Source organism: Panthera uncia (genome assembly GCF_023721935.1).
Source record: "Panthera uncia isolate 11264 chromosome B2 unlocalized genomic scaffold, Puncia_PCG_1.0 HiC_scaffold_24, whole genome shotgun sequence".
Lineage (NCBI taxonomy): Eukaryota > Metazoa > Chordata > Mammalia > Carnivora > Felidae > Panthera > Panthera uncia.
Genome location: NW_026057580.1, coordinates 10,068,891 through 10,095,528, shown reverse-complemented (window position 1 = coordinate 10,095,528; position 26,638 = coordinate 10,068,891). Strand labels below are relative to the sequence as shown.

The 26,638-nt window shown below is 47.2% G+C and overlaps 1 protein-coding gene across 1 annotated transcript; it reads left to right on the top strand.

The window, feature by feature from the left end:
- The first annotated feature begins 331 nt into the window (after positions 1-331).
- Positions 332-25,902, top strand: LOC125938405 (butyrophilin-like protein 1). The gene is made up of 10 exons (XM_049653511.1): positions 332-10,119; positions 10,974-11,102; positions 13,484-13,831; positions 18,660-18,941; positions 19,057-19,257; positions 19,499-19,519; positions 19,612-19,638; positions 20,647-20,673; positions 23,153-23,179; positions 23,600-25,902. Exons 2-10 carry the CDS (start codon positions 11,018-11,020, stop codon positions 24,259-24,261), a joined length of 1,680 nt encoding a protein of 559 aa, XP_049509468.1. The 5' UTR covers positions 332-10,119; positions 10,974-11,017; the 3' UTR covers positions 24,262-25,902.
- The last annotated feature ends 736 nt before the right edge of the window (positions 25,903-26,638 follow it).

The window sequence follows — 26,638 nt, the reverse complement described above, 5'->3', positions numbered from 1 at the left end:
TTAAGTCCACAAGTTGGTAAGTATTAAAACAATTGGCAGGATAAGTAAGAGAAGCAAAACTACTACTTGACCTCTAGTAAATGTCTCTACGTCCTAAGCCCCAGGGACCCAAAGGGTTTGTGAATCTGTGTGTTTTCTCCTTTTTTTTCTACCTCTTTTGCCAAAATTTACTGAATTCTTGAAGAGAGAGGACTGTTGGATGTGTTTTCAGTGGAAGGGTAGTGCTTTCTCAGTGGTAGGAGGAAGAAGCCCTTAGGCAGTGGCTGGGAGTGGGGTGGTGGAGGGTCTGGAGTGGGCAGGGGACGTGGCTGGGGTGGGGAGGGTGGGAGAGTTGAGGTTAGGATGGGGAGAGGTGGAGTTGGGGAGATAATGGGGGTGGAGTGTGACTGGGGTGGGGGCAGCAGGCTGGGGCTTTAGGACTTGTCCTGTGGGGAACTGTTTAGAGGGCAGACTCAGTGAGGATGCAGAGGGTCCCAAGATGCGTGATGTGGGGGCAGAGAGGTCATCGTGCAGCGAAGGCAGCCAGAGGTGTTGAGATTGGCAGCTAGCTACCTGCGTGGGCTGCTCTGGTCTACTCACAACCCACCCTCCCTGGGTGTTTGGGACAAGAGGTAAAGTCTCTGGTCCATGGCCTATCTTGATGGAAAGGCTGGGAATGGCTCTCCTGGGTCCTGGGCGCCAGCCTGGCACAGTCACGGGGCAAGAGCTGCCCAGCATGGTACCTTCCTCATGGGTTCTCTGGGCCTGACCCAGCTTTAGGTGTTGGGAGGATCTGTCTGCACTAAAGGATCTTTGACCTTCCACTGCCCTCCAGAGGTTCCCAAACTGTGTGGGAGACCCGGACAGCTATAATAAGTAAAACTGTGGATGTGAAGGGAGGTGGTATGAACATCCCCTGTGGAAGCTCAGAGAGAAGCCAGCTGTTCTCCATCCCCACAGCTCTGACCACCATCAAATGGTCCTGTAGCCACACAAAGGATGTTTCCAGCCCAGAACTTTTCTTTTTTTAATAATGCTTATTTATTTTTTGAGAGAGAGAGAGAGAGAGAGAGAGAGAGAGAGAGAGAATGAGCAGGGGATAGGCAGAGAGAGAGAGGGAGACACAGAATCAAAACAGGCTCCAGGCTCTGAGCTGTCAGCACAGAGCCTGATGCAGGCTTTGAACTCACAAACTGCAAGACCATGACCTCAGTCCAAGTCGGATGCTCAACTGACTGAGCCACCCAGGCGCTCCAGAACTTTTCTTGGGCTTAAGACCTACATGTTCAACTGTGTCTTCCACTCCCCACCAAGATGTCTAACAAAAAGTCAACAGAAACACATCTAACCCCAAACTCTTGATTCCCTTTCCTGAAAGGGAGAGCTCTGGGCTGGATGTGGGCAGAGGCACTGTTGACTCTGCCCCTCTGGGCACAAGAGCTCCTTGGGTGCAGTTGAGGCCTGAAGACTCTCCCCTTCTGTGACCTCTGGGACTTGGGAAAAGGGGAGGCCCTTAGGAAGGTTCTGGAAGAGTTTTCACCCCCACACCCCCAAGCATATCCTTTGGTGAATGTGACCTGTCGCCTGCTCCCTGGGGGGAAAGCCTCCTTGAAGTGTGGGTGCTGGGCTTCTGCCCACTGAGGGTGTCCAACTCTTGGCTGTGGAAAGGGGGAGGCCAGGCTGATCTCTTGTCTCCCAGCAGGTGCAGGTGTGGCCTGTGCCCTGCAGACCTCTTCAGAAGCCAGTGGCCAGGCTTGGCACTCTGGAAGACGGGCAGTGTACATGTGCTGGGTGCAGGTCTAGGGCATGACAGGACTCTTATCCTGCAATGGGGGAAGGCCCATGGCCAGGGAAGGCCAGGTTGCCTCAGGGAGAGGCAGCCAGCTACAATCATTGGGAGGCACTCCCTCTGCCCATCTGCATTTTTAGCCAAGGAGAGGGTATCGCTTTAAAGGTAGAGAAGATAGAGTGGGAAATGGTGAGCAAGGTCAGTGGATAACTTGAACCCAAGGGTTTGAACTAGAAGTTTCCAGGGCTCCTTTGGGTCTCCTATCTGACACCTGATGGCAGTGAGTAATTTGAGGAGGGACTGAGAAGAACTGAGTGGCAGGGAAGACGTGGAGGGGCCGGTCAAAGGAAATTGAGGATGGTTGTTGCCCACAGAAGCTAGTCTGTGTGGGTGAGGGTGGTGCACGAGAATAGGGCTGGTGAGTGCAGGAAGGCAAGGTGGGAGAGGGGGAGCTGGGATCATGGGGTTAAGGCACTGGGCTTCCCAGAGCAGACAGGTGTGACAGGAGAGTCCTGAGGGGATGGAGAGACATCTGCAGAGTAAATCTGGGGCATGGGGAACAGCCTCAGAGCTCAATGGGGTGAGAGATTTGGGGAGAGGAGGTGGTTCTGGAATAGCCTGAGGCTGGTCCCACTCAGCTACCGTGCTTGGCCCCCTGGCCAGCTGTCATTGTATAGGCCTGTGAGAGCCTTGTATGTTGACAATCCTTCTTTTCTGGGTCCTTATGTTTCCTTTTGCATTTCCTATGCAAAGTTCTCTAAAAATGAATCTCTACCTTTTGAGTGTGAACTAAAAGGATGCAGGGGGTGATTCTTCCTGGCCTCTGTGGTGGTGATGGTGGCAGAAGTGGATGGGGGCTGTCCCTGGGGAAGGCTCCTGGGGGTAAACCTACATAGAACCTAGTCCTCAGGTCTTCTCAAACACCTGCTGGGAGGCTCCCCACCGTTCCTAGTCTGGGCTATGACTTTGGGCCTGGAGACATCAAAAATTGTGTTTTGTCCACTCCAGAGCTGCCTGGCAGGCCTCCCTACCTCTCCCACCTCTATATGCACCCAGATTCCCCACTCACTGGGCTTGTCACTGGTGTCCTTATCTTTGTTGGGGGGAGGGTTGTCATCTGGCAGAAGCAGTAGTTGGATCACTTGGGAAGGTGCTTGTGGCAGAGATGGATCAGGTGGGGGTTCTCATGTTAGCCTCTTCCCCTGGGTCCCTTTGTCCTTTGTTGTGTTACTCCCTGTCTGCCCCCTCTTCCTTGTCTTTTCTCACCTTTCCCTGCCTCACTCTGTAACTGGGGACACTGACTCCCTGGATTGATCACAGGGAGCAAGGGCTTAGGGACTTGCTGGTGGCTTCTCACCGGGTACAGCCAATGGGAGGCACTAGAGGGAGGCTCTGGTGAAGGGAGAGTAGGTGGGGTATTCTCCCTCCCTCCCTGCCAGTATCTGGGCTCCTCTTCCCTGTCCCTTTAAGGCTGGGAGGGGGAATAAAGGCTCTCAGGTGCCTCAGAAGCCCCTGCTGTTCCCTTGTCCCACCCATCCCCAGATAAATTACTTCTTTACAACTTTGTAATTGAACCATCTTAATGGAATTCTGCTTCCTTCTGGAGCCCTCCACCTCTCTTCTCTCACACTCTGGCCTCAGGTGGGCTGGCTAAGAACTGAGTTTCCATGTGGGGGGAGACACGCTCTCCTCACTCAGTGCTGTGCTTTTCTCACCACAAACTGTAAGGCAGAATCTTCAGCTTCCTTTCCATCGCTCACCCTCTTGGGATTCAGTCTTTAACTCCCTCCCTCTACCTTGAATCTCTGGTTCCAACTCTGAGTCAGTGTCTCCTCAGCAAGGAAGCTGTCTTCTCAGAGGTGTCACACTTGGACTAGCCACTTCCAGCTTTGTTCCAGGGAATTTGGAGTTTCTCAAGGGGAGTCAACATTGCAAACCTAGGGCACTTCTCCAGCAAGTCTGCCCAGGGCCTCCCTTAGGTGTATCGTATCTTTAGCCTATCTGAGGGTCCACGCTTCTTGCTCACATTGCCTTGCGGTTTCTCTGCTTTGCCATGTGTCATGTTAAGTGGCCAGGTTGTGAGAATGTCTGGGGCAAGAGACTTTCTTTGTCTCCCCCAGATGCTTGAAGCCAGCTGTCAATAGATGCCCGCTGAACAAGTGAGTGTAGAGATTGTGTCCTATGACCTTTCACTAGGGGCACAGTGAGGGGTGAAAGGGGATGGGGCAGGTGGAGAAGATAGCTTCTGGTTTGGGGAAATGGCAGAACCAAGGCCTGGCAGTGTGGACCTTTTGCAAAGACAGGATGCAGTGATGTGTGTGTGTGTGTGTGTGTGTGTGTGTGTGTGTGTGTATGTATGGGGGTGTCTGTGAAGGGGGATCCTCACCCTACCAGGCTTTAGAGGAACAGTGAGAATGGGGAGCCAAACCAATGTGTGGAGACTTGGTTGGACAGAGGTGCTGACATCTGTCCCAGCACTTTCCTGTGGGAACTCAGTTTTGTTCTTTAAAAATGAATATTATTTAATTACAATAAATACATAAAATAAAAATAATAAATAAAATGAATAAGCTAACTTCACTAAATCGATAAGTATGAATTAAGCCCCACCACCCCAGGATAGCTATGTGGTGTCCTTTCCTGTCCTAACTACCCCTCAGTGCCATGGAACTCCTCATAGGTCTTCTGCCACCGCGGATCCGTTTTACCTTCCGTTTTGCCTGTTCTCTAATTTCATCTATCAGGAGTCCTGTAGCTTGCGGTCTTTTGTGCCTGGTTTCCAGTGCTCCCATCTACATTTATAAGATTGTATCTGTCCCTCTGTCCTCCCGCAGGGAAGCGCTCCTTCGGTGCTGTGCATGCTGGCCACAAGGGGGCAGCAGAGCCTGATGGAATCTGGGAGACTTGGTAGGGTCTCCAGGGTTGCTCTCCCCTCACAGCACCCTCTGTCTGGTTGCCTCCCAGGCAGCTGCTGCAGCATAGTCCTCCTGCTTCCGTCTCTGAGACCTGCTACTTTAGAGAGGATTTCTGGGCCCAGGGCCTCCAATCTGGTGCCCTCTGTTTAGGGCTCACCTGAGTTTTGGGGTGGACCTGCCTCAAGTAGGGTTTGGCCCTGGGCAGGTCCCCGTGTCCCCGTGTATTCTTCAGCTTCTGTCTCTCAGCTTTAAAGTGAGGAAAGACTCTCCTCTGAGGATTAGAGTAAGTCATTTATTGAAACAAAGTACATAATGACCAGAGTGAAATAGCACTAGATAAATGGTGGGCCTGAGTATTTGGTGAAAGTCAGTAGTGAGCTGGGGCCTGGCCTCAGGGCTTCAGCCTACAGCTCAGCCTGTGGAGGCAAGTCTCCCTGACATGGAGGAACAGGGTGTTGGGCATGCTGGGGACTGTTAGAACCAGCCTCTCAAGCTTGGCCAGGGCCCCTCCTGACTTTTCTGCCTCGGGCCTCTCTCCTCTGATTCTTTCAAGGTCAGAGGCTAAAGTAGCAGATCTCCAGGCCCTTTTCCCATAACTTGGCGCTCACCCTCCTACAAGGACTTAACTGTTTCAGCCTTGACTGTGGATGGGCCTGGCCTACATGGGATTGGGAGAGTGAGTAAATGCTTCCCAGGTTATGACTGGGTCACCTATATGTGGGCGGTACTTGTATTCACTCACTGCAAAACATTCACTGACATCTCAGTGACTAGTGAATGTACTTGAGACACTGTGGGCATACCTGTGTCCCATTCAGGTGTCTTGTCCCCAGATATATCAGGGCTGAATGCAAGGTGGGGCTTGCACCTTCTCTTTTCCCTTTCCTTTCCTCCCTGCTTGCCCTTCCCTCCCTCCGTCATTCTGTTCTCCCTTTTCCTCTCCCTCCTTCCTTCTTTCTTCTTGCTCTTTCCATTCTTTTTTTTCCCTGTTCTTTCCATTCTTACACCATTTTTCTCTTGGCTTTCTTTTAACTTCTTATTTATCTTTTGCTAATTGATGGCGTAATAAAATTTATTAAAATTTCTATAAGAATGTCTTTCTCCCTGGTCTCAGTCCTTTGCCTTTATATAGCTCAGACGGGTGGGAGTGATGCCTCTTCATGTCCCCAGGAATCTCAGACTTTGGAAGCAAAGGGACTTGCCCATTCAGAGGGTGCCGGGACAGGTGCCTTGGCCAGTTGGGCTTTGCCATCGACCTCTGAGAGGCCTGGGCAGGCCCCACTCCTGGGAATGAGTAAGGGTCTAAGGAATTTTCTGAGGCATCTTTGGTTGGATAGTTCAGATATGGGAAGACAGCCTCCATTAGGAAGGGCTGTGCTCATCAGAGGGGCAGGTGTGCAGACTCAGGGGATACTGATCATCCCCACTGAGCCCTTGGTCTTGTCCTCAGCAGACTCCCAGGGCAGAGCTCAGCCCACCAGCAGGGTCATGCTGGTTAGAAAAGGAAGGAACATTTTGAAGTCTACACGGAAACTATCGCCTTATGTGTGTGTACGCGCATGTGTGTATGTGGTGTTTCCTGTTATTTTTCAGTTTTTCCAGATACCAAACAAGCAGGAAACACTTGTATAAACTTTTTTCCTGCAGTGGAAGATAACCCAGTGAACCTTCACCTTCACAGCGTCAAAATAAATTCAGATTCACCAGATTGCAGATTTTTAAAGATGAGGTTTAATCCTTTCCACCAAATGTCACATTTTAAAATTACACTTCTTTTTTTTTTTAACGTTTATTTATTTTTGAGATAGAGAGAGACAGAGCATGAATGGGGGAGGGTCAGAGAGAGGGAAACACAGAATCCGAAACAGGCTCCAGGCTCTGAGCGGTCAGCACAGAGCCCAATGCGGGGCTCGAACTCACAGACCGCGAGATCATGACCTGAGCCGAAGTCGGCCACCCAAATGAGTGAGCCACCCAGGCGCCCCTACACTTCTTTTTATATTAGCCATTGATTTATGGCTTCAGTATTTATCTGAAAAGTGTTTCAAAAGTACTTGAAACAACTAAAGATAAGAGGCATTACATGGCTGTTAAAGGAGAAAGTATAATATTAACACACTAGCATCGGGATCACTTATATTGAGCAAGAAAAATCATTCATGGCCAGTGGACAGTATTTGTTGATGAACAGCTGGAACATGAGTCTGAGAGCTGGGGGAGGACGGTGAAGTTTGCTGTGTGGTGTCCTTCCTGCAGTGTCCCCAGGTGTCCTTCCAGTGTCCTTCAGGAACATCTTCCCTGTGCTTTGTCATTCCTTCCTCTCCCCTTCCTCCCATCCTGGGATTGAAGGACTGGCCTTCAAGGGAGATAAGCTTTCTGGCCATATCATACTGGTCCGTTGCTGAGTTCAAGGTCCTCTTCCTGCTCCTCTTTCACCTAGAGCTGTGTGGAGCTAGGGGCTGGGCTGGGCTCGTGGACTGGCTCATGTGGGGCAGTAAGGAGGGGTGCATCTTGCAGGTCCAGCCTTCCCTCCTCTAGGAAGTTCCTGGATTAAAGGTTAATAGAGGGCAGGGCTCATGTCTTCCTTCATCTCTGTGTGCATGTGTGAAAATGAAGTGTCATAAATACAACTTGTGTAGCCCAGTTCCTGGCACTTAGAAGGAACTCAGTCAAATTCTTCCCACAGTCTCTTCATCAAATTCCCCTAATGTCTCTTAGGCCTTGAGGAGTCTCCCTGTTGGGCAGGGATTGGTGGTGGCATGGGTGGGGGGTGGACCTGGAAGCTGATATTTGTCCTTATCTCATTTGTTATTTTTCTTTCTTTTTTTAAAAAAATATTGACTTTTTAAAAAGTTCATTTATTTTTGAGAGAGAGTGAGTGTGTGCACCCACGTGAGTGGGCGAAGGACAAAAAGAGAGGGAGAGAAAGAATCCCAAGCAGGCTCCTCTCTCAGCACAGAGCCGACAAGGGACTTGATCCCACAAACTGTGAGATCGTGACCTGAGCCAAAATCAAGAGTCAAATGCTTAATGGACTGAGTCACCCAGCCTCCCCTCAGTTGTTATTTTTCAGTTAAGATACATTTTCCCAACAGTCCCAAGTCTAAGTGGATATTGGCAGAATAGACCTTTGCGGATGACAACCTGGGATGTGTTCAGATATATCCAGAGGTCTTGGATTTGTGCAGAGTTTTAATATCTCAGACCAGACATCTAGGCAGAAAACTATCAAGCCCATGCACCATGAGCCAGTCAGGCCTTGTTTCATGAAAACAAATCCAGTGAATTATTCAGAACAATCAAGAGTGAATGCAGGCTGGGTGAGGCTTTGCTGGGTGTGTGGTTGCAAAACTCTGAGAGATTTGGTTTCCTCCCCTGTAGAATGAAGATAAATGACAACAACCTGGCAGAAATGTGACCAGGGAAGGTGTAGCCCAAGCTAGTGTCTTAACATCAGTCACTTAACTCATGAACACCTGAGCACTGGGCAGGCTTGAGGGAGTAAGCAAAGGTGGTTGAATCTGAGTTTCTAGCCTGGGGATGTTTCGGTGAAGCATATATACTTGGGGCAGGAAGAAACAAGGAGCAGGAAAGATGGTTGGGTCCTACCACCGAGGGGCTGGATTGACTTGTTTAGGTCAGAGTTAACCGTCTTTGTGTTTCTCAGTGGAATGAAATGTTTTCCAAATTTGGACAAGGCTGAGTAGCCAATGGGCTGCTGCAGTGAGTCCTCTGCAAATGAGCTCAAGCAAAGTTTATTGTTTACTGTGTCCTGGGCACGTGAGGAGGGCACACAGTGCCTCCCTTTGTGGATGCCACAGACATTCCACAGAGGAACCAATGTCAGAGCTGTGCTGGAGGACAGGGTGCCAGTAAAACTCCAACAAGTACGTATATGGGGCACGTATAGGGATGAGCAGGTGGGCGAGGGTTCCTCTGAGGAAGGTCACATTAGGCAAGACTGAGACGTTAAGGAGTTTGGGGGATGAGAGAGAGAGAGAGAGAGAGAGAGAGAGAGAGAGAATGAGAGAGCAAGATGATACAATGACTTGTTAGAAGGCCCGAGGCTTCGGAACGGAGGAACTCACTGGAAGAACTCACTCAGGCCAGTGAGGGACAACTGGCAGAGTGATGGAAAGAGGTCAGAGAGGAAGCTGTGCCCTGGGAATCACAGACAAGAGGTTTATAGGGGGATCCCTTGAACAGATAAGGCAGATCTGACTTGAGAGGATCATGACCTTGGAAGGAAAATGAACTTGAGGAGGTCAGGCTGGAGGTGGGCAGGGGACACTCATGGGGAAGAAGGGACACCCTGCTTGGGCCAGGGGAGAAATAGGGGTTGCCAGGAACTAGGTACTGGCCACGGATATGGATTTGAGAAAAGTCTTGAATATCTCTGGTGCATTGGAGGTAGACTGGATGGGAACATGGACTGTGTAGTGGAATGACCCTCCAGTTTCTGGCAGATGTAACTGAGTGAACCAAGGTGTCCTGCTGAGATGGGAACATACAGGTAGGGAGGGGCTGGAGGAAGCCCCAGTGCTCCAGGGTTTTCCTTCAGAGACCATAACATCCATCTTTCCTAGAGCACACTGCAGCCTGGCAGGGAGGGGACTGAATGGTGTATCCAGGCCATGCATACTTGTAAAATACTAACAAGCCACAGGGTGCTGTCCATTCAGCTTGGGCAGGGCCAGAGTCCTGGAACTGGTCCTGGAAGCTCCTGATGCCCAGTAGTAACCTCTCTGTTGCCACACCTATGTGGTCTCCGGGTGAAGAAAAGCAAAGCAGCTACACCAGGGGCTTTTCAAAGACTCTTGCCTGATGGTATTCACCAACTGTCATGAGTAGTCTCAGTAGTGAACAGCCATGCATAGGGCTAGGTATTAGTCTTGGCTGTGCCATACACACTCTCTGCTTATGGTTTAGAAGTTAGCCAACCTGGAGAGTAGCAGTTGTTCATCAAACTATTGCTGAGTCTGTACCTCTGTGTGACTCCCTGCAGGGTGGGTCAGTGTACCTGTACTGCCCTGTTTCTGTGGCTCTGATCGCGTTGCTTCCTTACTGATAACTGGGGTGCACCATCCAGAGGGCAGGGCAGAGTCTGCTGGGATTGTTTTTTGTAAGCTTTCACTTTCAAATGGTGCAGGACAGAGAAGGGTGGATTTTCCTGTCTGGGAGTGCTTAGTGGGGGCCCAGGACCCTGTTTTGGCTCAGACCCCTCTAACCTGTTCAGGTTCTGCTTCCCCACTCATCTGGGAACCACCTGCCTCTCAGGCAAGAAGACCCTATGGCACCCAACGTTGGATTTGGAAGCAGGGTTTGGGGCTCAGAGCAGCTAACTGCAAGTGCAATCTCTGAGAGCAGATTTGGGGTCTGCTGAGATCTCACACTACTGAGTTAGAGACATTCCAGAAGTCTCAGCTTTCTAAGCAGGTAAGTTGGGTCTGAGGATGCTTTTGGCCAATAAAAGGAAAGGTGGGAGTAGCTGGCTTTGAGGAAGTGGCTGAGATTGTGGTGAGGGTGGTGGTGCTGGATAATAATGAGGCTCTGAGAAGACCCAGGACAAATACAGTGATGCCTGCACTTCATTCATTTATTGACATTTGTGTAGCACTACATCCTTGCATGTTGGGGTGAGATCCCGTTACTATCCACACTTGACATTGAGGAAACTGGGGCAGAACAGGTCAAGAAACTAGCCTAAGGTGGTTGCCTAGAGAGTGGCTGAATCTGGCCACTAGAGAAGTCAGCAGTCACCTCCAGAATCTGTTCTTCTCAGTACTATTTGCTGCCGGACCCCCACTCCACCCAGCAGTAGGTGGTTTGAAACCTTTTTTGTCTGACCAGGACGGATTTTATCGTTTCTGTGCTCTCTCTCTCCTGGGATCCTCTTATTTTTTTTTTTTTTAAGTAGGCTTCGCGCGCTGTGCCAACGTGGGGCTTGAACTCATGACTTGAGATCAAGACCTGAGCTGGAATTAAGGGTCAGCTATTTAACCGACTAAGCTACCCAGGCAGCCCCCTCCTGGATTCCTTTGTCCTGAGGCAGAAACTCCTCAGAGATATAGAGGATGAGGATCAACTTTTCATGGGGAATTGATGGAGCCCTCTGTTGGGAGTAAGGCCAGTTCCTTTGTCCTGAGCACCCTTTGTCCTGGGACCCCAGCCCCATCAGCATAATGACTAGTAGCAAAAATTCTTCTTATTCTGGGGATTATTATCAGCCCTGACCCCTTCTGTCTGTTCTGAGGCCCAGAGCTGTGGGCTGGCCCTCCTCGTTTCTGTAGGTGTTCTCCTGCCTCCTGCCCTGTGTCTCCCCAGCCCTGAGGAAATGGAGGATTGCCGCAGAGGCTCTTTGCTCTCCCGTCTCGCCTCCCTGCTTCTCTTCTTCCAGTTGCCTGCTGGGGGGTCTGCAGGTAAGTGTGTCCCCATCCCCCTTCCTGCATCTCCCTTGGGTGGGCGAGAGCCTCTGGGAGCCCTGCTGTGTCTCCATCAGGACAGATGGTTATTGGTGGAGGCCCTAGCTGTAGGAAAGGTCTGGTGATCCCCCAACAACTAGGTATAATTAAATATTTAAGAAGATTCCCAGCACCAAATGCAACATGGTGCATCCACTCTAGAAGACAGTATGGAGGTTCCTCAAAATATTAACAATAAAACCACCCTGCAACTCAGCAATTGCACTACTAGGTATTTATCCAAAGGAAACCAATGTACTGATTAAAAGTGGCGCATGCACCCCAATGTTTATAATAGCACTATCAACAATAGCCAAAGTATTGGAAAGAGCCCAAATGTCCATTGACTACTTAATAGATAAATATGAAACAGTATAGATGTACAATGGAATACTACTTGGTGAGCAAAAAGAATGAAATCTTACCATTTGCAACAATGTGGATGGAACTTGAGGGTGTTATGCTAAGCGAGATGAGTCAGAGAGAGACAAATACCATATGATTTCACTCATATGTAGAATTTAAGAAACAAAACAGCAGAGGGGAAGGAAAAGTAAGATAAAAACAGAGAGGGAGGCAAACCATTAGAGTCTCTTAAATACAGAGAACAAACTGAGGACTGCTAGAGGAGAGGTGGGTAGGGGATGGGCTAAATGTGTGATGGGCATTAAGGAGGGCACTTGTTGGGATGAGCACTGAGTGTCATATGCAAGTGATGAATCACTGGGTCCTACTCTTGAAACCAATACTACACTGTATGTTAACTAATTTGAATGTAAATAAATAAATTTAAAAAAAAGGAAGAGTCCCAGGACCATAAAATAAGGGAAGGGGACCAAGACAGTCGTCCAATGAGTTTATGTCTTACAAAGTAAAAAAATGTGAATTTCACTGTGAAAGTGTGAAAATAAATTTCCTTTTATTTTTTGTTTGCTGGCTCTATTGGTATCTGACTAGTTATTTGGTTATTAATTCATTACATTCCATACATATTTACAGGGTATGAAGTTTGTGTAAGGTGCTGATCTATGTCCAAACCAGAGTCCCTATCTCCACAGAGCTTACATTCTGGCAGGAGACAGCGAGTACTAACTACCTCAACTCCATGGTATCTATGTCTGTTAGAGGAGTGGACAGTATGGGAGAAGGAAGTAGAGCAGGGTGGGCAGTCAGCGGTGCAGGAGGGTGTGTGGGCGGGCAGCAGTGCTCCATAAGGTGGTCGGTGTAGGCAGTGAGATGGGAATGAAGATGTGGAGTACCATCCTGTCTGGATCCCCACGGAAAGAGGGTTTCCAGAGTGGGGAGCAGCCAGAGCAAAGCAGGCAGTGTGCCTGGGTGTTGAAGGAGCAGAAGAGGCACGTGTTGGGTGGAACAGATTGAGCAAGAAAGAGAAACAAGAGTTGGATGTCAGAGAGCACTGAGCGATCATCCTTATTGGGCTTGCAGGTCACTTCAGGAACCAGAGAGGCATTGGAGGGCTTGGATAGAGAGGGGACATGGTTTTACTTACAGGTTAAAAGGGTCACACAAATGGGGCTGGGAAGAGGATAGTCCCAGGGAGACTAGTCACTGTCATTCCTCAGGTGAGACAGATAGTGACTCAGCTAAAGTCGAGTAGCACAGGAGATGAGAAGTCACTCTTTGGAGATCTAACAGGGTTCTTTCTGCAGAAATGTCATGTCGTGACATGTCCACCACGTCTCAGAAGACCAAGGCCTGTGAAAAGTGGTGGTGATTTGGGTGCTTGTGTGATGGAGTGAGGGCAGGTTTTAATGGAGATAACTGTGGGCTCTAGTTTTTAATGCACATGTAATTCAGCAGAGGAGAAACACATGGGCAGAAATAATAAACTTCAGTCAGTTTTCAGTCCTGTTCTAAGAGGAGCCAAACTGGAGCTGTGATCTCAGAGTATGGCCCCTGGAACATCAGTCTCAGCATCCCTGGGAACCCCTTAGAAATGTGCATCGTTGGATCCACCCCAGATGTACTGAGCCAGAAGCTCTGGGGGTGGAGCCCAGCTGTCAGTGTTTTACAAGCCTTCCTGGTGATTGTAATGCTTGTGGAAGGTTAGAACCCCTGAGTTAGAGAGTCCTTCATGGAGGGCTGGAAACCAGGAACACAGGCTGCTGAGGGAGTCTCTTTGATATCATTTCCGGGTTTCAAAGGTGTGGTAAGATGATCTTGTCCCAATTCAGAGTGGTCACAGCTCAGTCTGTGAGGTCAGAGCCTCCCACCTGCTACTCACCCCTGCCTGCCTGGGCCTCCCACCTGACAGTATGTGTTCCATGCCTCCCTACCTGTGTCTCTCCACTTTCTCACTCCTGTGTCTGTGTCCACAGAGGAGTTTGTGGTGATTGCCCCCTCGGACCCCATTGTGGCAGTGCTGGGTGGGAACGTCACGCTGCCCTGTCATGTGTCCCCAGCCATGGATGTGGAAAACATGGAGCTGCGGTGGTTCCGCTCCAAGTTCTCAGAAGCAGTGTTCATCTATGAAAACCAGCAGGAACAGAAAGAAGAGCAGCTGGCTCAGTACACAGGGCGGACCTCGCTGGTGAAGGACTTCCTCAGCCAGGGGGAGGCCACTGTGCGTATCCACAAGGTCCAGGCTTCCGACAACGGGCTGTATACCTGCTTCTTCAGAAAGGGAAATTTCTATGAAGAGGCCAGTTTGGAGCTGAAGGTGGCAGGTGAGTGGTTGATCTATATTTAGTGTCCTGAGTGTTGGAGTTGGGAGCGACCTCAGGGGCCAAGTGAATCAGTCCCCTCATTTTAGAGATGAGGAAAGGAGTGATTTTCACTTATTGCTTAGTTCAATAGGAACCCTTATAATTCTTTTTAAAAAATTTTTAATGTTCATTTATTTATTTATTATATAATTTATTGTCTAATTGGTTTCCATACAACACCCAGTGCTCATCCCAACAGGTGCCCTCCTCAATGCCCATCATTCACTTAATTCTTTTTTTTTTGTTGTTAGAAAAATCATCAGTTTATTTCTTTTTTTAAAATGTTTACTGATTTTTGAGAGACACAGAGACAGAATGTGAGTGGGTTGGGGCAGAGAGAGAGGGAGACACAGAATCTGAAGCAGGCTTCAGGCTCTGAGCTGTCAGCAAAGAGCCCGACATGCGGCTCGAACTCATGAGCTGTGAGATCATGACGTGAGCTGAAGTCGGACGCTCAACCGTCTGAGCCACCCAGGTGCTCCAATCATCAGTTTATTTTTAAGTTTTCTTTCCTAAAAGAAAGTATTATGACTCGAGTGTAAAATCACATTTTTGTTAAATTGATAAAAAGTAAATCAGAAATATTTCTTTTGATTTACAACTCTGTCATCAATGCATGCAAGTTCATGAGTACATTCTTTTAAAATTTTTCCTCTAAGGACTGGCTAATTATCTGTTACTCAACACCCCTTGCCCCCATTTTTGCATTAATTTGTCTGTCCTAACAATATACCAGTATCTTTTTTTCCCCACACCTGAACTTTATTTATTTATTTATTTATTTATTTAATTTTTTATTTTTTTAAAATTTACATCCAAATTAGTTAGCATATAGTACAACAATGATTTCAGGAGTAGATTCTTTAGTGCCCCTTACCCATTTAGCCCATCCCCCTCCCTCAACCCTTCCAGTAACCCTCAGTTTGTTCTCCATATTTATAAGTCTCTTCTGTTTTGTCCCCCTCCCTGTTTTTATATTATTTTTGTTTCCCTTCCTTTATGTTCATCTGTTTTGTCTCTTAAAGTCCTCATATGAGTGAAGTGATATGATTTTTGTCTTTCTCTGACTGACTAATTTCACTTAGCGTAATACCCTCTAGTTCCATCCACGTACTTGCAGATGGCAAGATTTCATTCTTTTTGATTGCCGAGTAGTACTCCATTGTATATATATACCACCTCTTCTTTATCCATTCATCCATCGCTGGACAGTTGGGCTCTTTCCATACTTTGGCTATTGTTGATAGTGCTGCTATAAACATGGGGGTGCATGTGTCCCTTCAAAACAGCACAACTGTATCCCTTGGATAAATGCCTAGTAATTCAATTGCTGGGCCGTAGGGTAGTTCTATTTGTAGTTTTTTTGAGGAACCTTCATAGTATTTTCCAGAGTGGCTGCATTCCCAACCCATTTAATTCTTTATACCCTTTTAAGATATATAGAATCCCTACTAAGTGCCAGGTCCCCTCTGGGCACCTGAATACATCAATAGATCCCTGTCTTGCAGAGTTTATGTTAAAGACAGTAAATAGACAGATGGGTTATAGAGGATGTTAGATGGTGGTGAGTAGAGACTTAGCTAAGTGGGTATCTGGGGGTGAGAGTTCCAAGCAGAGGAATACTCATGTGAAACAACCAAGGTTGGAGTGTGGCTGGTGTGTCTGGGCAGACAAGGAAGCCATGTGGTTGGTGAGACAGGTGGATGGGAGGTTGGTGAGAAGTGACAATCCTGGTCCACGGGCAGAGAGAAGGGATTGATCTTGAACAGTGCATGAGGAGTACACACTTGAGCAGGTACTTGAGTGAATCCAGAAAGTGTTCCAAAGAGCCCTGGTGGTTGATGAAGGGCACAGAGAGCATGGTGATTGTGGTTATGAGCAGTTCAACAGTTAACCAAATAGTCCTGGGGCTGGAGTGGCCCGGGTGGGAGAACTTGGGAAGAAGTGGTGAGGGGTTTTGAGGTTAGGGGCGATGCCAGACCATAGAAGGCTTTGTGTGGTGTATTACGGAGTTGGGAGGAAGAGCTGAGGAAATTTTAAACAGAGCAGTGAAGGGAGGTGTTTTTGGGAGGAGGTTTGCTTTGACAGCTGTAAGAGAGGGTACATAGAAGGTGAGCAAGACTGGGGGCGCCTGGGTGGCGCAGTCGGTTAAGCGTCCGACTTCAGCCAGGTCACGATCTCGCGGTCCGTGAGTTCGAGCCCCGCGTCGGGCTCTGGGCTGATGGCTCGGAGCCTGGAGCCTGTTTCCGATTCTGTGTCTCCCTCTCTCTCTGCCCCTCCCCCGTTCATGCTCTGTCTCTCTCTGTCCCAAAAAAAAAAAAAAAAAAAAAAAAAAAAAAAACGTTGAAAAAAAAAAAAAAGAAGGTGAGCAAGACTGGAGAAAGACATGTAGTTACAGGGTGGGGAGGATGGTTCCCTGAATTGATGTCAGAGCAGTGGGGTGGGAGGAGAGAAGGGGTTCCAGTGTCAGAGATGTTTGGAAAACAGACCCAACTGAGTGGGTGGATTTGGGGACACAAAGAGTTTGGGGGTTGGAGAGAAGGGACTGGAGACTCCCAAGGTTTTTTTTTTGTTTTAATTGTTGTTTGTTCGCTTGTTTTTTGGCAATTTGTTGTTTAGTAGTAGTATTTAGAAGTATTGCTATTTTGTGTTAGTTGTTGATTGCTGTCATAATGCTGTGCAACATAGACAGAAATCTCAGCTGCGCATAGTAACAACCATTTATTTACTGTTGAGCATTAGGGGAGTTCAGCTCACCTGAGCTGTGTTTGACAAATCTTAATGGTGCTTTCTCATACATCTTAAGTGTAGGGGAAATATAATTAAAGACAAAGTCTCCGAATCCAGAAATCGTCTTCACAAAGGTAGTAGGGAAAGAAAACATTTTTATTATGGCATTAGCATTAACCAGTAAGTGATGTGCATCCCAGAGAATCTACCAAGGGGTTGCAGAGACAGAAGAAATCTCACCTTTTTACATAGCCATGCAGACGCAACTTGTTACACACATGTTCTCTGGATAGACAGTTACTAGCCCTCAAGTAAATGGACTCGACAGTATCATTTGTCATGGGCAGCGCACCCTAAATGTACTTGGTAATTGGGGTGACCATCTATGTTAGCTGATTGGCTTTATCCCAAGGAAAACAAATTCTCCAATCTTAAAAGTTAAAAAAAAAGGTTTTTTTTTTTAAATTTTTTTTTTTCAACGTTTTTTATTTATTTTTGGGACAGAGAGAGACAGAGCATGAACGGGGGAGGGGCAGAGAGAGAGGGAGACACAGAATCGGAAACAGGCTCCAGGCTCCGAGCCATCAGCCGAGAGCCTGACGCGGGGCTCGAACTCACGGACCGCGAGATCGTGACCTGGCTGAAGTCGGACGCCCAACCGACTGCGCCACCCAGGCGCCCCAAATAAAAGGTTTTTAAATTCCAGTGTAGTTAACATGTAGTTTTATATAGTGGTTCAATATAGTGCAATATAGTGGTTCAACACTTCCTCCTGTTACTCAGTAGAGATTTCAACAGAAACTTGTCAGGCCAGGAGGGAGTGGCACGATATATTCAGAGTACTGAAAGGAAAAAACCTGCAGCAAGGCTGTCATTCAGAATGGAAGGAAAGATGAAGAGTTTTCCAGACAAATAAAAGTTAAAATAGTTTGTTTTTACAACTTCTCCCATCTTTATGACAGGAAGTGGTTTTTCACTTGGGCCCTGGTCCCCAATGAGGTTAGGCTCCTACGCTCCCCCAGTAACTGGGAGAGAGGGATGCTGTCCACCTTGGTGTTAACAGTTCAGAAAGAGGGCTCCCATGGTCTTTAGAAACACATTCCTGGATCACAACCCCGACAAAAGGCCTATGTAGTTTTCACAAAGGACTTATATACATTTCAAAGAGGGGAGAAAGCCCCCACAATCACAAATTTCCTCAAGTAAATGGCATAAGAAAAAGGATGGGAAGGGACCTTACTTTCAACAGGGACAAGAAGCCTCTGCCTTTTAATACATTTTGTCCTGACAGTCGACCTTGACTAGGTTTACTCACATGGGTGAAGTTCAGTGGGCTGTTGGCTGATCTAGGACAGCTTTAGCTGGAAGGACTGCTCTAGCCCAAGCATGTCCTTCCTGTGGCAGAGGGCAAGGCAATGGCACAAGTACTTTCCAACTCTGCTGGAGTCACATTCCCTGAACTCTCAGTGGCCCACATAAGTCCCATGATGGAACCCGGAAGCAGAGTGTGAAGGCATTAAAAATATGTGGCAGAAGGTGAGCTGGATGTGAAACAGGCTTAAGGATTGGGAATATTTTCATCATCAGCCTATCACAGAGAAGCCAAATATGAATCAGTTCAGGGTTTGAGTCTGAAGCATCTGTGAGGAATCCTGGCAGAGCTAACGTGGATATTAGCGGGAGGAGCTCAGGAAGTAGGTAGGGTTGTCAAGGATGGAAATGATTTACCACAGGGCAGTGAGTGTGCTAGCGGATGCCCTGGAGAGTGTGTGAGCTGAGAAGAGCAGAGAAGGATAGAACTTGGGATGAAATTCCTTTGTGTTACTCTGGGTGATGGACTTCCCAGCTTCATGGATGGGAGAAGAGCCCTGTCCTCTGCATGTCTCCATGCTCCTTCCTTCTGTTCCCTGTGGCAGGACCCCTGCTCTAATTCTTGCAGGGACCACTCCCCAGGGAGCCCTATAATGCAATGCTACACCAGAGTTGTGCAGAGGAAGGCTCTGCTGGCATCCCTGGATTCTGGAAGGCCTCCTTGTGCTCTCCAGCTTCTCTCTCACAGGTATGGGCTCTGTCCCTCAAGTGCACATCACAGGGCCAGAGGAGGACGGGGTCCGAGTGGTGTGCACGGCCTCGGGATGGTTCCCAAAGCCCCAGATACAGTGGAGAGCTGCTAATGGGGAAAAGTTCCTGACATTCTCTGAGACCCATGCCCAAGACACTGAAGGGCTGTTCAGCGTGGAGTCTGCTCTGGTGGTGAGGGACAGCTCTTCAGGGAACATGACCTGCTCAGTCCTCAACCCCGTCCTGGACCAGAAGAAGGCGATGGCCATTTTCATCCCAGGTCAGCACTACTTCCCATTCCCAGCAGGGCCAGAGGGAGTGGCCTAGGGCTTCTGTGAGTGTTGGGCTTGGCTGCCCTGGTCTGTGCCACTGATGGGGTCTCTGGCTGGCCACAGAGCCCTTCTTCCCCCAGGCCTCTCCGTGGAAGCCAGCTTTCATAGTGAGCCTCGTGGTGCTGATGCTCTCACTCCTTGGGGCTGCCTATTACATCAAGACAGAACATACTGTAAAGAGGCAGGAGATGCAGGAATGGGAGAGACTGCACAGGGACAAGGAGGAGGCCCGGTGGACAAAGGAGGAGGCATTGAAGGCCAGAGGTAAGGCAGCTCAGGAGCCAAGGCAGGCAAGTGTGGAAGGTGGTGCAGAGGACAAGCTGACAGCAAGGGGCTTGGCTGGAAGCAGGTGGCTGAACAGGTCCAGAGAGGACAGCTGGAGCTGTGGAGGCGGGTCTGGAGTTAGATCTTCTAGGATACAGAGAAGTCCTTTTATGGGTTCTCTAGGTGCAGTCTTTCCTTTCTTAAGGATGGGAGTTCAGACTTATTTTTCACTCTCTTTCAGATGAACTCCAAGAAGATCTCGGTAAATTCTGTTCTTTCCCCAGAAGTTTCTGAGTCCCCTGTGTAGGAGACACTCTGGTTATTAGCTCACCAGTTTCCTGTGTTGTCTTTCAGGCAGGAGGAAATCCATTTACCTGGGTGGTGAGTGACTCTCCAGTTGTCTTTGGGTCTCCTGTCCTACCTAAGCTAAGGTGTCCCTTCTCCTTGTTTCAGGCACAGACATACGGACCCTTCCCTGGGGCAGAAGTGGAAGCTGGGGGGGGCAGGACCCTGCTCCATGGACTTTCCCTATCTGGGGTGCTGTTTCCCACCCAGTGCTTGGGAACCTGGGGTGATGGTGGTCCCTGGAGTCTGTCACGCATCTTGGGTTTATTCCAGTGCTAATCTGCCCACCATCTTCCTAACTTTTTAGCCTTCAGTGCAACTAGTTCTCATTCAAACTGGATGCTCTGAGATTTTGGTAAAGACGCTATGTAAATAAATGGGGTCATTAAGTTTAGGAGTGTGTCCCCTCCATGTAACACCATCCAGGGAGAGTCTTTTCTCTCCAGTTCCTGGAGGTGCTGGTCACAAAGTGATGGGTAGAGGACTGGGCAGACCACGGGTGGGAATGTGGTGGGGTCAGGTGTCAATGCTCCAGAACAGTGATGTGTTTTCTGAGAAAGTTTGGCCCTTTTTACCCCAGATCCCACCTAACGTCCCTGTCCTTAATTCATGTCCCCTTTTGTGTTCTTTCCCAAATATCTTTTTGCTGGAAAACATTGGATGTAATAATGATTTCTGTTTATAATTATGGAATAATTTATATTTTATTCCCTAAAATATTTTCATAGAAGCAAAACTGAATGGAGATAGAATAAGAATATTTGAGGTTTTTAAGGCACAGGATACTAAATGGCTTTGCAAAAGGTCACACAGCTGCAGCAGGCTGGGGTGGAACTCAGCCTGCAATTCAGGCTTTCTGACCTGTGATCCAGGGAATTTCCCCCAATACTCTGTTGTCTGCACATCGCAGGAAGATATCTCCTCTCCAGCCTCCCTACTCTGTTAGGAGTGTCACCTGTAGTACAGAGAGGAGGCAAGGCCAGTAGATCAATGCTAAGCATTCTTGTTCTGGCTCATATTTCACTAGAGTGTGTCCCTTTTCAGGCTGGAGGAAGGCGCAGTTGTATGCAGGTGAGTAACTCAGTTTTCTGTGCCCTTACCCCTTCAGCCTCAACTCTTCCCCCTTCTCTGTCAGTGGACCTCATACCAGGACAGGGTGGGTGTCCCTGTTCTCCTTGTCATGTTTGTCGTTTCCTTGTGAAGACTTCAGGGACTCTTCTGGGAAACACAGATCTGCCTCTATTCTGACCAGTCCTCTACTGTAGGTCACTATTAGGATTAGCAACTTCATCTGAACACACCTTGTTCAACTGATGCTTTTGCTGGAGCAGTGACGAAAGAGTGCTCATTTATAAGGACAGTTGAAACACAGTAATGGCTTTGTAGACCAGAAATTGCTGTCTCTAGAAGATTTCAGATATCATTCTTGCTTGCTTACGATTCAGGTATTCCTAAGGGGATCCTTGGTTCTGAATCCATTTTACCCTGAAATTCCTACATCTTGCGGATCTACTTTTGATTTTCCTGTTTTTGTCTTGGTCCCCTGGAATGGTGGTCATCATTTGTTTCCTCATGCTCCTTGTCCAAGTTGGGTTTCTTCCTCTAAACTTCCCTGCTTGCTGTGAAAGTAATTGCTTTAAATTGCCTGTTCTGAATCTGAGATCCAGAGCTTCCAGGATATTTATGGACTCCTGGTGGTGGGTCTGAGAGCTACCTGCAATTATATACAAAATCTTATTTGTATGTTTGTGTAACAGAGGAAGAACTTAAAAAAATTTTTTTTGAAAGAACTGTAACTTATAATTGTTCACAACCATTATCTCCGTTTTAGGAGAATTGCATGTTTACCTGATGGGCTTGTTACTGGTTTGATTTATCAGGGCAATGTGTGAAGATACGACAGGAGAAAGTTAGAGGAGTGACAATTGTTTACCAGAGAAAAGTTGGGAACAAATCAGGGAAAGAAAAGCAGTGAGGAAGAGAGGAGATGAGAAGGAAGTAGAAATCCTGTGATTCCTCTTGGAGAGATTTTGGGTAGCTCAGAGTGGTGGAAGAGAGACCACAAATCATAATCACGGTGGTTTGAGTGTAAAGTACACAGAGGGTGTGCAAAGTTTTTGGGTGCACAAGAAGTAATAAACTCCCTGATACCTCTTTGAGAGATTTCTGAAAAGACTTACGGTATTTTGAGCAGTTTTGAAGTACTTTTCTGACTGAGTTTGCTTCTGCTCATGAGACTATCTCAACCTTCCAGTAGCAGTTGGGGCAGAAGTGTGGTGCGGGGGATCCTAAAGCAGTGAAAGGTTATCCAGAACACCACTTAGCACCGGTGTGAGTTAAGAATCTGGGTCCTTTGAACCTGTGTGGGGTGTGTATGTGTGTGTGTGTGCACGCGCGGGTGTTTGTCCCAGGTGTTTTGTTCATGATCATGGACACGGACTATGAGAGCAGAGAAGGGGGAGCCAGGGATGCAGGAGACTTGGGGCTAGATGTGTGAGTAAACCCCCTTAGAGAGTCTCACTGATTCTTGGGATGTATTTATTAAAAATAAGGATCAAATAGTCTTCTTTTAGCATTCCTCCTTCTCTGATGGATTGAAGTGCATGTGTTTTAATGTATACTTTGTATACCTTTTTATTTTGTAAGGACAGATACCATTACAGTAGAATCAATATTTGCATATTGATCGGCTCATAGCATGAGGTGAACTAATGTCTGATCTCATCATATTTAAAAATTGAAAAATAATTTTTCAAAGTCATGAATAAGGGGGCCTAGGACATGGCCATATTTGGGTACCTACCACGTGGGGTTTTTCCTGGTGATTTCGATCTCTCTGAGCAGTTAAGGGGGGGAAGCAGATGACTAGACCCGATATTTTTGAGTTCCCCTTACATATAGGGATATTTTTCCTCCCAATAACCCACGAAAAGGGGAAACAAGTTCATAGTGTCTGTCCTTTCACTGGATGTATGTCTTTCCTGCTTGAACTTCTGTCTCTCCCTTCCTTGAAACCTCTCCATTGCCTTCTGACTAGGGACAATTTCTCTGATGCTGTGTCCTGAATTCTCCTCGCCCAGGGCTTGTAGTTGTCTTCCAAGTTCAGCTCTGCCAGGTTGTATGGTCTCTACCATGGCTTAGAGTCAACCTCCAAGTTCAGTTTAATCAATTCTTTAGAACTAAATGGAGGCCTCAGAATTTTTTATCTCCCCAATTCTTCTCAAGAAAACCTAGCTTTCAGGATAAATGTGTGGCTAAGGATTCTTGAGAAAGCATAATATGATGGTGAAATCTGGGTCTAGAGCTTTGTTTTCAGGTTGTTATCCAGCCTCTCAGTGGTATTAAGTTTTATAGCTTGGCTTTCATGGGAAGGCTGTAGCATGATGGCTCTGTGTGTGTGTGTGTGTGTGTGTGTGTGTGTGTGTAAAAGAAATAAATGCTCAGTTGAATGTTTCCAAATGATTTTTCCAAAAGATATCGACACTGATATGTACAGTCTCCTCAAATCTCTGATTTGTTGTTACATTTGTGAAATATGGTTCTCTTGTAGACTGGCGGAAGGAGAAGTTCCAGGCCTGTGAGTTACTTCTCATTCTTTCTGGGTACTCCTACTGCTACCCCATGGCCTCTGATGTCTCCTTTAGCTTGCTGTGGTGATACAAATGCTGGCACCATCAATGGTTGTGCAGTGGGATGGGCAATGAAAGTCACATAGCTGAGCTTAGTGGATGTGACTGATGTTGGATTCTAAATAGATATCTTTCAGTCCTTGAGTCCAGACTAGTCCTCAAGTTCCCTGTGACCCATCTAACCCTCAGATCAGTCTTATGCTTACTTCTCCTGCTTGGAGAGCTGTGTACTTGAGTCACAAGACTCTCATCTCAGGAGGCTTAGCCCTTCCCATATGCAACTAGGTGTCTGAGGGTGGTAGTGGTGGTTGTGTGCCCTTGTTATGGGGCAGGGGCAGGTCTTGCATGATTGGCAACTCTCTCTGCAGTGTCTGTCACTCTGGATCCAGCATCTGCACATCTGCACCTTGCTGTCTCTGGTGGACAGACTAGTGTGACCTTGGAGGACACAACTGAGGACCCAGGAGGACCCTGTAGCATCTTGGGCCAGGAGGCCATCACATCAGGGCGCTGTTACTGGGAGGTGGAGATCAGGAATGGAAACAGAAGCGAGTGGGGTCTGGGGGTTTGTAGGGGAGATGTGGAGAGGAAAGGCTGGTACACAGTATGCCCAGAAAAGGGGTTCTGGGTTCTGGGGTGGTACGGAGGTAAATTATATGCTCTCCTCCCTCAGAGTCAGGAAATCTGTGATGAAGTTCTCCACAGGGTGGGTGTTTTCTTAGACCTCAAAGAAGGGGATGTCTCCTTCTATAACATGACTGATGGATCTCACCTTTTTTCCTTCCCTCTAACTTCCTCCACTGGGACTCTGTTTCCATACTTCACGATTAAGTCAGGGGATGTGTCCCTGACCATCTGCTCTGTGGTGGGTGTGCCTACAGAGACCCCTATGCCCCTTAACAATCCTCCTTCTTCTTTGGAGGAAACTGTAAGCCTCTCAGGGAATGAGTTCAGCTCAGGTTGTGCTGTTGATGGTGCTCTCCCAGGGGCCGGCTCTCCATTACTCCCCTATGGCCCTGAGGCTATGTGACCATAGGACCCCAGACTCCTTATGGTGGCTCTTTCTGGAGCTTCACATCCCTTGAGACAAAAGCCTCTGAGGTTAGTCCTGGATGACTTGGTGTCTTGCACTCTTGCTTTGGATGCAGTCTCCTGGGGTATGGCTATGAGAACAGTCAGTTCATGCCTTATACTCAGGCAGCAGAAGATAATATTGACTGAGCTTGTTTGGGGTAGGCTGAATTTAGCTATTGGAAGTAATGCTTCTTTTGGTAATGAAAATTATTTCATACAGTCTTTATTCTGCTTGGATATGAAGGAGATGAGGGCTGAATGACTCTGCAGAATTAAATGGTGTATATTTTATCCAACTTGAGTTGTGCAGATGAACCCAGAGGCTATGGGTAGGTCACCAGTTCTATTTTGGGAAATGTGCACTCTGATTAGAGACATTGGCCATCCAAAAATTTCTGGAGAAATGAGTGGCTGATTGATGTTCAAGAGGAAAGCAGTCTAATATTCTACTGTATATACCTCCTATTCTGGGATGGTGGAAGCACACTTATCTTACCAACCTTAGTAAATGTCTGTTATTCATGAAATACCAGTGCTGTGTTAATTCAGGAATTAAGAAGAAGGATCTGATTCTTCGTGCGTGTCAACTCCAGTTGGAAAGAAGAGAACTTCTACCAGAATAAAGATACGAATGAGGAAGAGGATTTTCAGATGCTGGGTGAATTTCAGAAAGCTTTGACTATGAGCACGGTTTCCAGAATCTGTGTAGTGCCTCTCATTACTTCCAAGTCCAAAGGTGGAGTGCCCGAGTGGCTCAGTGGGTTAAGCGTCCAACTTCAGCTCGGGTCATGATCTCACAGTTCGTAGGTTCAAGCCACACATCAGGCTATGTGCTGACAGCTCAGAGCCTGGAGCCTGCTTCAGATTCTGTGTCTCCCTCTCTCTGCCCCTCCCTGCTCACGCTCTGTCTCTCTCTCTCAAATATAAATAAACATTAAAAAAATGGGGGAGGGGAAGAGGACCTAATAGATATTTTTCCAAAGAAGACATACAGATCACCAATAGACACAAGAAAAGATGCTCGACCTCACTCATCATCAGGGAAATGCAAATCAAAACCACGATGAGATATTACTTGACACCTGTCAGAATGGCTAAAATCAAAAAGACAAGAAATAAGAAGTTGGTGAGGATGTGGAGAAAGGGGAACCTTCTTGCACTGCTGGTGGGAATGCAACCTGTTGCAGCCACTGTGGAAAACAGTATAGAGTTTCCTCAAAAAATTAAAAAATAGTATTGCAAAATAGTAATAGTAATAAATGAATGATTGATTAATATCACTATTAGGTATTTACACAAAGAAAATGAAAACACTAATTTGAAGTGATGTATGCATCCCTATGTTTGTTGTAGCATTATTTACAAAAGCCAAGTATGGAAGCAACTTCAGAGTTCACAGATTGAGGAATGGATAAGGAAAAGTTGGTTTATATACATAATCGAACATTACCCAGACATAAAAAAGGATGAGATTGTGCTATTTGTGACAATATGAATGGACCTAGAGGGTATTATGCTAAGTGAAATAAGTCAGACTGAGAAAGACAATTGCCATATGAGTTAACTCCTATGTGGAATCAAAAAAAAAAAAAAGAAAGCAATGAATAAACAAATGAGCAAAAAAGCAGAATCAGACCTGTAAACACAGAGCACAACTAGCATAATGTTTAAACTTGTTGAGTCACTAGGTTGTACATCTGAAACTCATGTAACATAGTGTGTCTACTATACTCAAATAAAAAAAAAAATCGAAAATAACATAAGTTAAGCTTTCCTTTATTACGGGTTTTTAAAAAGCGTGTTTAATCGTTTCCACCAACTGGCACATTATAAAAACACAATTCATTTTACCTTAGCCCTTCTTTCATGGCTTAGGTATTTCTCTGAAACTGTTTGAAACACACATGAAGAAAGATAAGAGATATTATATGGCTGCTAAAGAAGAAAGTATAATATTAACCCCATTAGCATCAGAATAATTTATATTCTGAGCAAGAAAAATCATTAATGGCCAGTGAGCAGTAGTTGCTGATAAAGCAGCTGAGACATGAGCCTGATGAGCTTGGGGAGAGCAGGGAAGTTTGCTGTTTGGTGTCCTTCCTGCAGTACCTCCAGGTGTCCTTCCAGGATCCTTAGGGAACATCTTCCCTGTGCTTTGTCATTCCTTCGTGTTTCTCCCTCCCAACATGGGATCCAAGGACTGGAATTCAGAGGAGATAAGCTTTCTGGCCATGTCATTCTGAGCCATTGCTGAGTCCAAGGTCCTCTTCCTGCTCCTTTTTCACCTAGAACTGTGTAGAGCTGGGGGCTGGGCTGGGCTTGAGGACTGGGAG

Excerpts from the sequence above, each read along its gene's own strand:
- LOC125938405 (XM_049653511.1), top strand. The coding sequence starts at position 11,018 with ATGGAGGATTGCCGCAGAGGCTCTTTGCTCTCCCGTCTCGCCTCCCTG. Across the intron at positions 11,103-13,483 it reads GCCTGCTGGGGGGTCTGCAG|AGGAGTTTGTGGTGATTGCC; the intron begins GTAAGTGTGTCC and ends CTGTGTCCACAG. Across the intron at positions 13,832-18,659 it reads TTTGGAGCTGAAGGTGGCAG|GTATGGGCTCTGTCCCTCAA; the intron begins GTGAGTGGTTGA and ends TCTCTCTCACAG.